Below are 14,362 nucleotides of genomic sequence, written 5' to 3'. Positions count from 1 at the left end.
ATAAACCTGAATAATCTGCAGCTACATATTTTGCCACAATTACCTTAACAATTATTAACTAAATATATTTTGTGACCAATTTAGAATTCACAAGCCTTCAACTCTATTCTATTATTAGAAAACTAAACACCTAAACTTTATTGCACAAAAAAATTGGGAAAGAATAGGAAACACTGCAAATACACATCAGTCAGCATCTGTAGTCTGAGGAAGTTTGATTGAGAAAAACAAATATCTTTTAACACAATGAATACTTTAGGTCAGGAATGCACTTCTTGGAAATGTGGAGAAGGTGGGTTCAACTGAAGCAATGCGAAGGGTACTAGATGGGTAGTTGAATAGAAATAATGTGCCAGAGTACGGCTAAAAGACAGAAGACAGTCACAATGCTCAGTGGGTAGCTGGTGCAGACACGATGGCCACCTCCTGTACAGTTAAACAATTGTGATTCTTCACAAATCATGATTTATCAAGCATTATCCCTGATCCCTCGATAAAAAAGGTAAACACCATACGCTTAGTTAAAAATCAACTGGGACCTTGGGTTCATGCCACACCACAGGTGACCCCATTGTACTATACACACACTCATAAGCTCACACATACACTTCCACAGTCATAGCCTCTCACAAACATCTACCCCTTTACATTCACTCTCACTCAGACACTCTTAACCCCCAACACCCCCACCTCCCCCACACGCGCACATACACATAAAAGTTTGTGGGGTGAATTTGTATTTGCAGAAGTACATTTTATTTTGCTCAAAAACTGCATGAATCTATGTAAGATTCTATAAATCCATTTTTTAGATTAGAATCAGTCTGACTATTGTGGCACAGAATCTCACACCTTCAGTGCATTTTCTGGGCCGACATGACACAAGTTGTTAAAGTTCACTTGAGAATGCAACTTCAAAAAAAGGTTTTGCCATTTACATAAGAAAGAACTGAAACCAACATAGTCATTCTAAAAGATGAGAGACTTAAACAATCCAGGTCTTTTTCAATACATAATTTCAGTTACATCACACTGTAAACGTTTGCTGTAAATTCTGTACCTTACGATCTTATTCTCCACAACCATCTGAAGGAGCAGCGCTCTGAAAGCAAGTGCTTCCAAATAAACCCATTGAACTATAACCTGGTGTTGTGCGATTTTTAACGTTGTACATCACAGTCTAATACCAGTATCTCCAAATCACGACCATACGCATACTCCACCAATAGTGAGGCTTAAATGTTGTTGTACTTTCCTTTTCTCAGAGCTGACAGATCCACTCTGCTCCTACTTTGTTTTTATTTCCGATTTTCTGCTTTTACAGTTCCACACATTCACTGACTCCAGACAACCTTTTATTCTTCCCAATGTCCATGCCTTTGCTTGGGGTTCGCCTGTGTATTTACATTTACCATTTTTGTAGTCTTTTGTTATTTTATTCCCAGATATCCCAACCTCATCTAGTCCCATTCACCAGCACTTGATTCATATCCCTCTAAACCCTTCCTATTCATATACCCATCCAGATGCCTTTTAAATATTGCAGTTGTACTAGCCTCCACCACTTCCTCTGGCAGCTCATTCCATACACGTACCACTCTCTGTGTGAAAAGGTTGCCCTTTAGGACCCTTTCATATCTTCCCCCTCTCACCCTAAACCTATGGCCTCTAGTTCTGGATTTTCCCCACTCTAGGGAAAAGACTTTCTCTATTTATCCTATCCATGCCCCTCATCATTTTATAAACCTTTCGGCGGTCACCCCTCAGCCTTCAACGTGCCAGGGAAAAAGGTCCCAGCCTATTCAGCCTCCAACCCTGGCAACATCCTTGTAAATCTTTTCTGGACCCTTTCAAATTTAACAACATCCTTCCAATAGGAAGGAGCCCAGAACTGAACACACGAGTTGGACTGAAAGATCGGTTTCCATGCTGTACATCTCTATGACTCTATTCAGTATCTTCACTTTACCAATAATCGTTTATGCCAGCTAATAATTTTCTATTAGACAAAGTTCAGGTTATCATACTTCATTTATGCCTCATGACTGGCAAATCTGTTCTTTTTCACACCTCCTTCTCTTTAGTTTTCCATTCTGACAAAAGACTACATACCCATTTTTTTTTGTCAAAGCGATCAGCTGTAGATTTCAACTTATTCTGGTTTTCCTTTAAATTTCCAGCATTTGCAGGTATTTTCTTTCACCAGCTTAACAACCAATATTATTTGGTGATGCATATAAATCATAATCTTCTGCATGGTGACCCATGAGTATAAATGGATTAATATATTTGTATAATTCACTACATTCAGAAAACTACATAAAGTAAGACATTCACAATCAAGTGTTACACTGCCAGTATGCTGAGAGGAACTAAAGTATAACCCATTATCCAAGATACCAAGTGGAAGTCAAAATTAGAATTCTTTCATAAAGATCACATATTAAATGCTGTGGGAAAACTGTTGATTTGCATGCATTACCAGGTTTTATCAAATTTAACAGCAGCAAGCATTTCATGGAGTCAGTTACTGAAGTTGCCCCAAAGATTTTCACAAATAGATTATTATTGAGGCATTATTAAAATTTGATAGTCAACTCACATGGGAAACTGTATTTTCAATGTAAAGTAGCAGCAATGTAGGTGGGTGGCTTCCAAAATTCAGCAAATGCTGAACTGCCAATTTCAAAACATATTGCTGCAGCATTACAATGTTCAGCTATATTAACTCAGTGAATAGCCAACGTACAATAGTGGAGAAACCAAGTCCAAGCAGAATACAACTTATTTTATACGAATTTAGCATTTAGAACACTGCACACAGAAGAGCCAAAAACTGATCATTCTGTACCTGGTGGTGGTTGCGAAGGATTAAAACTGTGCCGTAAAAATGGAGGTGGTGGAATGGCTGGGTTGAAGCCTGGAGGAGGGATAGACATTGATACAGGAAAGGCTGGTGGCTGCACCATGCTAATCGCTGAAACAGTTGGAGTCACTGGGATCTGAAAACAAATGATAATTAATTGCATAAAGAATGAAAGTTCTGAAATTATGTTTCTTACATATGCCTGACTCATCTAAAAATTATTGGAAATTCACACACTTAACAATCACTGGAACTTTTTTTTTTAATAATTGCCTTTAAGTGCTCTCACTGCTGTAGCTTTAATGGACAATCTTCATCTTATATGATGTTATGATGTCTTTTACTGTGGCAAACATAAGCTCTACCACAAAGAGTATACCAATGTTATTAGGTAGAATAAATTGCTGCTCTTTCTCCTTTACAATAGTGACAACACTCAAACTACACAGGATTGCCAAGACTGTGAAAAGTATATAAAAACATGATTTGGAGATGCCGGTGTTGGACTAGGGTGTACAAAGTTTAAAATCACACAACACCAGGTTATAGTCCAACAGGTTTAATTGGAAACACACTAGCTTTCGGAGCATTGCTCCTTCATCCACTATCACCTGATGAAGGAGCTACACTCTGAAAGCTAGTGTGCTTCCAATTAAACCTGTTGGATTATAACCTGGTATTGTGTGATTTTTAACTATATAAAAACAATTATATTTTCTCTTATAATGAATTAAACAAATGCTTTGGAGCAGACTCTCAAACAAAGCCAAAGATCAATTGTTTGGAAACCTTGAAATTCACTGGAGGAATATCTAGGATGAGAAATATGACGCAGATACTGTTCTTTCTTAAACTGTAATAAGTTTACTCACTCTATGTGGTTTGAGTACCATTTTCAGCAATTTGCTTCTCTAAAATACAAGAGGAAACTTGAAGTGACAGACTGGTTATTACTTATTTTACCTCATGGAAATCTGTCAATGTCAATTCCAAGATAACTTTTATGTAAAAAATAAAGTTACATGTTACCAACAAGGCAATCCCTTTATAATCACCTTCATTAACAGAATAATAAGTAGAATTCAGTTTCTAAATTTAATGAATCATTCAAGTAATAAGACTTTTCTTGTTCTTGGCTTAAACTGACATTCTCTATTTGCTTGAGCTACCAAAATAGCTTGTACAACTAAAACAATAGGTATTACAAAAAACAATAAAACAATAAGTATATTTGCTGAAGATTAAATAATGCTGTTACCTGAACAGGTAGCATAGTGACAGCTTGTGTGAATGTCTCTCCTTGTGATGTTGGTTGAGTGCTTTCAGTAGTTACAGGTTGGATCACATTCTCTTTTACAGGCTCAGTGTTCCTTGACTCCCACTCTGAAATATAGTGTTCGGTCGTTACTACTAAAAAGAGGTTATGGAGTATCTTACTGTAATTTATAGTGCACAACTTTTATTTCATAATTAATCTATATTCTTCTCAACTTCCACCTTTCCTGTGTTTTCAATTTTTTCTTGCTACTTACTATTTGCAATCTTAAAAACAGGAAGTATTAACAGAAGCAAGCACTATATGGAATTTGATGAATAAAGGCTACAATCACAGATTCGCCAAATACTTTTACAATAAATTCCAGGGTTTTCAAAGCATTATTAAAGTTTGTTAGTCAACGGACAATTAACTGTTAAGAATGCGCTATGGTTAAGCAGGGTCACCATTGAATTATGGAAAGGAAAGGTGTTTAACAAACCTAGAAGCTTTTGAGAACATAATTGAATTGATAAAGGGGAACCAATAAAGACAGTGTACTTGACGACTTTCAGAAAGTAACTGATGAATGCAAAATGAGGAGCCATGAAATTGGAGGTAATTCATAAAGATGATGATTGAGGATTGGTTAATGCTTACAGGCATATTCGAAAACTTTTGAGTTGTCAAGTTGTAACTTGGGATGAACTGCAAGGATCCAGACTTGGGCCATAGCTATTTACAATCTGTATTAATGAATTAGTGAATGATACTAAGTGTAAAGTGGACGTTATTGAGTGTACATCCAAGTTTGCTGATGACAGAATGTAGTTGGCCATTTAAAGCAGAAATGAAAATAAATTTCTTTACTGCAACGTTGAGAATCCTGAATTCTCTACCTCAGAACACTGAATATTCAGTTTTTGAATACATTCAAGACAGAGTAGCTTTTGAGTATTAAGGGGTCTAAAAGACAGCACAGGGAAGTGGATTGAAGCCATCATCTTGCTGAATGGCAAAGCAAACATGAAGGACCAAATGGCCTACTTTTGCACCTATTCATGTCTTTATCATGTACAATGGTGAAAGTCTCAGGGTCCCCTTAACTGGATCAACATACCTTGCTAACAAGTTTATGTTAGCATTACTTGATTGCATTAGCAATCCATTTCTGACAATGGAGCCACAGAAGACCTGGGATGCTTCCCTAATAACATGCTGAGCGATACACACAAGTTTCAGTGCTATTTTATTTTTTTCAAAATTTAACAGCGAAGAATCTTCCCTACCCCTCTTAAACTTCATATGTTATCATATGTCTGTCATAACTGTATTAAGTAAAAATCTAGTTCTAATCTTTGGACAGATAGTTGAATGAGGTCTTAAAATAAAAAGGTGGATAGGTGTATGCACACATCTTACAAACTGGGTGATGTATTGGTCATGGCCACAAACTGGCTTTCATTTTGTAAATTGCAGGTAGCAAAAGTGAACCAGCCAAAGCAGTCTGAATTTGGAGTAGGCCAGGCCAAAACGCTAAAGTTGGGAGGTTGGTGTTCTACTGCAATGTGCAGAACTGTTACTTATATTGGAGCTACAGCTGGTCATTGAAACAATATATAAACTCAATATATATAAGCAAACAGGCTTGACAAAACAGAAAAGGGCACCATTAACAGTGGTCAAATTTAAGACTCAACATAAAACTGAAAGCCCAAGGAATAGACAATTCCTGAGACTAAAAAAAAAGCAGGGAAATTATCACATGTATCAGAGATATTTGATAATCCACTAAGGGATAATGATGGCCCCATACCACTATTAACAGTTTCCTGGTCGATCATGCCTCCCTCAGAAAAGCCTTCCAAATCATCTAATTTCAATTTTTCCCATGGAATATATGTAACGCCAAGGTCCACATCCCAAAACTGCTTATATTCAGGTTTCACACCTTTATTTAAAGCCCAAGCAATCTAAGGGAAAAAAAGATAAGATAGATTAGACAAGGATATCAAGGGATTCCAGGTATTAAAAGCACATAGTTCATCTAGATTCCTCTCTAGATTCCATCAGTATTTTTTGGTACTATTATCCTCCCTTAATTACGTATACTAAATTCATGCATTTATTACTACTTCACAAACCACTCCTGTAGTATATAAAATATTGGAGCATGATCACAGTAAATATAGATGTTTTAGGATGTAGGTTTGCTCACTGAGCTGTAGGTATTAGTTCTCGGAGCATTCTGCAGCTGTTTTATTCTGGCTTGAGGTGTTTTTATCAGCGGTTTATATTGGAGACATTTTGGCAGTACCTGTTTTCTTAAACATTCATGCAGGAAGTACAGTTGTTCGTGGGTGGAACTCTCTCGGATGGCATTCCTTTCCCATCTTTGGGCAAGTTGTAGCGTGTTGCGGCCATAGGTTTTTGCAAGGTTTGTAGCTCAGGTTGAGTTTTAGGGTGTAGGTTTGCTCGCTGAGCTGTAGGTTTGCTGTTGGTCAGCGAGCAAACCTGCACCCTAAACCTCAACCTGAGCTACAAACCTTCACAAACCTTGCATAGATATTTTTCTCCATTAATACCTCTTGATTTATAATTCCCTTTTCAGAATTTGTCAGGCAATGCAATTCAAGGGTTGTCCCAATTGTGGTGTTTGATGATCGGAAATACTTGACAGCACTGCTTTGAAATCAATAAGGTACTATGGCTGAACACTATGAGATGAATCAAACTAATCACCACCTCAGCTTATTTTTTAAATGTATAAGATTCTTACAATTCAGACATTTTTTCCCTATAATATACCAATAGGCACTTTTTAAAAGCAACTAAATTTGGAAAAGGATTGATTAAGCAATTGACTACCGTGAAACAATGCAAGTAATAAATGTTTCTGTACAGTTATACTATGTGCTTTCCAGGCATTTACAACTGAGTTGCTTGCAGGTAGTGGATTTCACAGTATAGCTACAGTGCAACAGGCCATTGAATAAATGTCTGTGAACAAGCATCTCACATAATTTCATTCTCCTGCCTTCTCCATGTAATCCTGCACATTGTTCCTGTTCAACTAGCCATAATTCCCTTTGGAATGCCTCTTGATCAATAGGGGAATCAAGAGAAGTGGGGAAAAGGGCAGGGTCATATGATCTTATGATTAAAACCATCTCCACCACAGTCTCAAGCAGTGCAGTCCAGAATCTAACCATTTGCTGCATGAATTTGTTTCCCTTCATATCACTTAAGCTTCTTTTACTAATAAATCTTGTACTTGACCCTTTCAGGAATAGGGAATATTTATTCTCTTAAATACTCTAACCAAATCTTTCATGATTTTGAATACTCCAATGAAATCACTTCTTAGCCTCAGCTTTTGCCAACCTATCTTAACTGGAATTTCTTATCTCTAGAACTAATCTCAAATATATACTACATTCTTACCAATGTCTGCACATGGTGCCTACAGTGTGCTACACAGAACTGGACATGATACTCTAGCTGACATTGAATTCATGTCTAACATTAAGTTCAACATTACCATCTTGCTCTTGTATTCTAGATCTCCATTAATAAAGACCAGAATATTATGTTCTTTATTAGCAGTTTTCTCAACTTGTCTTGCCAGCTTCAGTAAGTAAATTAAACACAGGTCGCTCTGTTTCTCACCCCCTTTAGAGTTGCATTATTTATTGTACATTGTCTCTTCATGGTATTCAAAGCAAATTATATCACTTCACACTTGAATTGCCACCTACCTGCTCACTTCATGAATTTATCTACATTAGAACAGAAGAAACAGCCATTTGGCCTCTCAAGCTTACCCCACCAATCAATAAGATCATGGTTGCTCTCGCTCAGGACTAAACTTCTCTTTCATGCAAGCTAATCATACCTCTCAACTCCCCGATACTTCAAATCTCTACTTACTCTTTAAAATACTTTCAATGATTTAGCCTCCAAAGTTCTCTGGGGTAGAGAATTCCAAACATTCTACCTCTGTATGAACAAATTTCTTCACATTACAATTTTAAATGGGTCTCCTCGTTCTGTAATGATGCCCACAAGTTCGCAGTTCCAACACTAATCCTCCCCCAACTCACCCACCACCATTTGTGTAACAATCTTCTCAACATCTACTCCGTCAAACCTTCTCAGAGTCTTGAATGTTTTAATAAGATCACCTCACTTATACAATTCCTGCATTCCAGAAATTCACCAAGCTTCTTATACTTCCAAAGAATACTACCAAAAGCAGAACAGTAAGTTCATAGGAAGACCTCCACCTGCAAGTTTCCTTCCATTGGATATACTGGCCAGACTTGGAACAATACAGCCATTCCTTCATTATTTCTGGGTCAAAACTTGGAATTCCCTCGCTATAACACTGTGGGTGCATCTACACCAGATTAAGTGCAGTCATCAAAGGGAAGGGGTAAACACTACCTTCTTAAGGGTGCTGACCTTGGCAAGGGTGCTTATATCTCATGAATGGATTAAAAATGTCCCACTTTCCCACTTCCAGGACAAAGCAGTATTTAGTGACAAGAAAAATGTTAATGAAAAATATGCTACTCTTTGGAACCTGCTAATAGGAAACAAAATAAAGATCTCAAGTTACTGTTGAAGAAGGATTTCCTTTGGTCGATGCATCTTGGAAATACATTCCAACAGAGGATTTAGTATCTAAATACATTCTGCCATTCAACAAAACAAAATCTTCCTCTAATACTGATCCAAAATCTAAGAGAAAAACAATTTTTTTCTGAAATAATACATGGAACAAATCTGGAGATGGGCAGACAAATCACTGTTCATGTATTTCACTTGTACCGGCATTAGGAGTCAATGAAACTCTGCTCTGCACTCTTCCTTGTGAACAGAGACATTCCAGACCAAAAATGCACAAAAATTCTAAAGTGGTATCATTTTTAATAACTCTTTTATACAAGTATATTGTGTTTATTCAAAAAAATACAAGCCAAAGACATTGTTTTGCATTATTTTCAATTTCTGAAAATGACTTGTTTAATAGTTGTTTGTTCAGAATTTAAACTCACCTTAATAATTTTAGACCCCATTTTAAAGGATCCAGTGCTTAGTTTCTGAAGAGCACGAAAAGCATCTTGTCGATGAACCATACAAACGTATGCACATCCTCGAGGTGGTATCATCTAGAAAAGATATAACAATAACTGAAACAAACGTTTAAAACCTTCCTTCTGCATTCAATAATACTTCACATTAATAGACTAACTATGAAGTAATGGGATTAGATTAATGAAGTAGTCCCTGAAGTAGTCAGACAAAGCACCACTTAATAAAACAATTGGCAATATTGAAGTCCACAATTTAAAAGTGATAGCGAGAATGCACATACAAGATCTTGCTGGAGTATCGTGTCAAACTTCTCAGCAGCATATTTTAGAAAATGCATCCAGGTTTTAGAGTGGGTACAGAGATTTACTGGAAAGATACAGTACTGGTGTGACATAGAGCATTTAGATGAACTGGGGTTGATGTCCTTAGAACAAAAAAAACTAACAGGAGATTTTTATAGAGGGGTTTTGACAGATTAAATAATGACAAACTGTTTTCAGTGGTAGGTCAGTAAAAATACTCAGTTTAGGTAATTAGCACAAGAACCAAAGGGAATATATGGATTTTTAAAGAAAAATTACAATGATGTGGGATGCACTGTCTGAAAAGATGGTGAAAGCAGATTTATATACAACTTTCAATTCTTGAAATGGAATAATTTGCATGAAAATATAGCAGGATGAGATTAATTGGGATAGGACCTTTAAAGATCCAACGACTACTCTGTGCTGTATCATTTTGTGTTTATTTAGAACAAAAATGAGGCTACATTTCTGAATGGTGCTCAAGGAATGGATTTTCTTACTTTACCTTGATTGATGCTTATTTATTCAGTATCCTTTTAAAAAAATGTTTTGGACTCAAGATGCCTTCATCTTAGAATAGTTTGTCCATTTCTTTTAATTGAAGGTTTAGCTCAAGTACATACATTACTTTATATAATACACTAAGAATGCAGAGATCAAGGGGCAACTTTTTTTTAAAAAATTAACATTTCATATACATATCCCTAAAAACAAATAACATGTAACATTATAAAAACATAACATTTTGGTTCTGTCATCTTTTATTCTTCATTTATCAAGTTGCTCAGTTACCACTAACTCTCTGTTTTAACCAGCCGTTATGGATTCCAGCTCCAAAATACTATCAATTTATTTTCAAATCAGCTTGAACTTAGTTTGAAATTGTTCAGCCAAGCAAGAGAGAGAGAGATCAATGAAGTTTAATTTGATCAAATGTGGTAAAATCTTTGATTTTTTCAGAATCTATAGAAACAATTTGCTGAAAAGGGAAAATTTCCAGAAACATTAATCATATTAAAAGGGTTTGAACCAGATCGCAAAAATCACCAAATGCAAAATCAATTAAAGACATTAAACATTCTTACACATGTACCTATTATTTAAAAATATCTCATTCAAATTCCATACAGTGAAAAGCAACAGGTTCGAATGTACATTTGGAAAAGTACTTAGTGGTATTTTTACTTGCAAAGCATCAAGAGTCAATGAAAATATTCAAGTCTGATTTCTAAAATTGCCTCGTAATATCAATGTTGCACCACTGGTATTTCAGCATTCCTTGATTACTATAATGTTATGACTGTTGTTTCTACACTTCTACTTAAATTGGTCAGTTATAATTGATCAACAAGTGAAAATATAATCAGGCTAATGTACAAATATTAATTTCCTATCGGCTGCTTTATCTATCTTCAGAGCGCGAAACACTATTTAAAAATCAAGTACTTAAAAAGTCAAATGTTACACAAACAGTACCACAAATTAATACTTACATTTATTGATTCAATCTGGCCGAACTCCTCAAAGAGATTGGTTATATCTTGTTGTGTTGCCTTTTTGTCTACCTGACCAACCCACAGTGTAGTACTGCATACTGAAGTGCAGGTATGAAATAAACAAAGAAAAGAACTTACAAAGAAATCACAATGTACATTAAAAACTCTATAGCTTTCACTTATTATAATAGGAATGTGTAAAATAGGAGAATGAATTTTCTACACAAGCTGGAATGCAAAATAAAATCTGTGCCAGTACATGAGATTAGAAAAACAACTATTTTCATGGCCCTTCAAAGTTGCAAGGCAACTTGAGCACTTGTGTTATAGAGTACAGTCATTGTTATAGCACAGAAAATCTAGCAGCTAAAGTGATAACAACCACATCGTGTGTGTTGGTGATTATGCTGAGGGATAAACATGGCAATGGCCAAAGGAAAAAGAATTGTTAACTCAAAAGCATGATGTGCTTTTAAATTTCCTTGTGAGCAGATGGGGCTTCAGTTTAATGTCGCGCCTGAAAGAGACATCTCCAATCGCGATGCACTCTCCTAGTACAAGACTGGAAAGACTCTTCTAAGAGCTTCAGACTCAAAAACAACAGTGCTATTAATAAACCACAACTGACACCTAAAAGAAACCCTGGGCATCCACCTGGAAAATCTATGATTAATGATGGTGAATGTTCTTCCTTTAATGAGCAATCTCAAGACTGCATATTATATCTTGAATTTGGCCTAACCACTGTTTTCAATGTTTTCCTTTATTTACCTGGTCTCTTACTATCAGGGAATAATGCTGCTTAGCCTTGTGATGCAGAGCTCTCTCAATAAATGGATGTTTCCATTCTTTGTTCTTAACCCGAACTTGTAGCACTCAATCCCAACTGTGAAATGCATCCAACATTCAGTTCGCCCATTCCATTGTTATTTATTTTTGGATCATGTGGGCCATTTGTCAACCCAATAATTTTGTGTCAATGCTAAATACCATCGTCCCTCTAACTCCAAATCATTACACATACAACAACTTGTATTCAGTAACACATTTAACAGGGGCCACAAGAAAATCTCAGGGCAGGTGACCAAAATCTTGGTTAAGAATTAAGACTTTAAAAAGCATTAGGGAGAAGCCATGGGACAACAGCAATGTCACTGGATTTTTAATCCAGAGTTGGAGGCTAGCACGCTGGGGACACGGGCTCAAATGTTACAAGACCAATGATAAAACGTGAACTTAAAAGACAAAGTCACAGTTAAAGTTACTCTAATGGTGAGCATGTAAACATTGTGAACTGTTGTTTTAAAAAAAAGTTCATGAATATCTTATAGGAAAATAAATCTATAACCCTGAACTGTTCTTGCCTACATGGGACTCCAAACTCAGAGCAATGTGGTGACTCTTATCTGCCCTCTGAAATGGCCTAACAAGCCTCACAGTTGTAGCAAAGCTCAGGACTGCAGCAGTTCAAGAATGCAGTTCATTACCAAATTTGTTAGAGCAAATAAGGATGGGAAATCAATGCAGTATTAGCCAGTGACGTCTACTTCCCAGAAATGAATTTTTTAAAAAAATTATATGTCTGCATGGCTCAGTTGGTAGCACTTTCAATGTCATAAGGTTATGAATTCAAGTCCCACTTAAGGACTTGAGCAGAGAAACAAGGTTACACACCATTGCAGTAATGAGTACTGTCAGAGGTGTTACGTTTCAGATGAGATATTAAAGATTAATTACAGTGTCGAAACAGGCCCTTCGGCCCAACAAGTCCACACCAACCCGCCGAAGCGCAACCCACCCATACTCCTACATTTCCCCCTCACCTAACATTACGGGCAATTTAGCATGGCCAATTCACCTGACCTGCACATCTTTGGACTGTGGGAGGAAACCCACGCAGACACGGGGAGAACGTGCAAACTCCACACAGTCCGTTGCCTGAGGCAGGAATTGAACCCGGGTCTCTGGCGCTGTGAGGCAGCAGTGCTAACCAATGTGCACAGTGGTTAGCACTGCTGCCTCACAGCGCCAGAGACCCGGGTTCAATTCCTGCCTCAGGCAACTCTGTGTGGAGTTTGCACATTCTCCCCGTGTCTGCGTGGGTTTCCTCCGGGTGCTCCGGTTTCCTCCCACATTCCAAAAATGTGCAGGTTAGGTGAATTGGCCGTGCTAAATTGCCCATAGTGTTAGGTATATTAGTCAGAGGGGAAATGGGTCTGGGTGGGTTGCGCTTTGGCGGGTCGGTGTGGATTGTTGGGCCGAAGGGCCTGTTTCCACACTGTAGGGAATCTAATCTAAAGAAAGGTCCCTAATAGCTTTTAGGTGAGTGTAAAAGATCATATTGCACTATTTTGAAAAAGAACAGAGGAGTATCTCTGCTATATGGTCAATTTGTTTTTGCTTAATAAACATCACACAATTTATGTATTTGCTGTTTGAGTGAGCTTAGATGATGCAGATGATTACACAGTTTCCTACATCACGACATTGACTATACTAAAAGAATTCAGCTGTAAAACACTTTCCAAAATGCTGCCTGTTGTAAATGTGCTACATAAATTTTGATCTTTCCTTGACAAATAGATTCTATTTCAGGATATTGTTGACAGCTGGACAGCCAGAATAGCAAGTATTGGTAAAAATAAAACTTGAACTAGAACAATTCCTTTTAGGTTTTAAACCTGTTTTCTGGAAGTGATAAACTGTAACTGGCATTGTAGAAAAAACACTTAAAAGTATAAAAAATAGATGTAAGGAGTTTGTCAAATTTATGTCAAATAACACACATTATTCCTTGTTATAAGTCACTGATATTTCTTCAGTTTACCCACTAAAATGTATTAAGTGTTGTCTTGTATAAATTGCGGGATAGTCAGTATCATGGCAAAGGTTATTTTAAACACGAGTTATTGCAGAAAATTACCCTACAAACACTCGGTGCAGGAAAATGATTAATATATATTTACTTTGCATCAAGTTATCAAGGAAGTAAAGTTTTAATGATCAAAACTAGTTTCATCTCACCATTAGCCATATAATTTGTGAGTGCCCAATGTCAATATCCATTATTCATTTCTCATACACTAATTAAAAATGCAATTAGGCATATTTGGATACCTGATAATCCATGGGTCTATTATATAAAATATTGAATAACATTGATATACAAGTGCCACACAAGATTAAGAAAACATTTAAATTATTGTCTTCTTGGTGGCAAGCTAACACCATGAAAAACTTTCAATTTGAACCCTCACAATTCTTCTCATATTATGGTTTAACATTGTGTTTCAGGACACCTTAATTATTGATCTGTTATTTACAGTACAATTTCAAAAAA

General features: G+C 36.6%; 1 protein-coding gene across 5 annotated transcripts in view; it reads right to left on the bottom strand.

The window, feature by feature from the left end:
- scaf8 (SR-related CTD-associated factor 8) overlaps window positions 1-14,362 on the bottom strand; it is a 285,205-nt gene that overhangs the window by 154,894 nt on the left and 115,949 nt on the right. For all 5 annotated transcript variants that reach the window (XR_006312546.1, XR_006312547.1, XM_043696128.1 and 2 more), the window contains exons 13-17: window positions 11,020-11,120; window positions 9,182-9,295; window positions 5,938-6,094; window positions 4,125-4,249; window positions 2,852-3,002 (exon numbers count right to left, since the gene is read on the bottom strand). Coding sequence is in view for 3 of the 5 variants with exons in the window: in XM_043696128.1 (XP_043552063.1) it covers window positions 2,852-3,002; window positions 4,125-4,249; window positions 5,938-6,094; window positions 9,182-9,295; window positions 11,020-11,120 (648 nt within the window). In the remaining 2 variants the exon portion in view is untranslated. The remainder of the gene's footprint in view (window positions 1-2,851; window positions 3,003-4,124; window positions 4,250-5,937; window positions 6,095-9,181; window positions 9,296-11,019; window positions 11,121-14,362) is intronic.

This window comes from Chiloscyllium plagiosum, chromosome 9, assembly GCF_004010195.1.
Source record: "Chiloscyllium plagiosum isolate BGI_BamShark_2017 chromosome 9, ASM401019v2, whole genome shotgun sequence".
NCBI lineage: Eukaryota > Metazoa > Chordata > Chondrichthyes > Orectolobiformes > Hemiscylliidae > Chiloscyllium > Chiloscyllium plagiosum.
The sequence above is the reverse complement of the archived record's forward strand: the minus strand, read 5'-3'. Positions and strand labels throughout refer to the sequence as shown.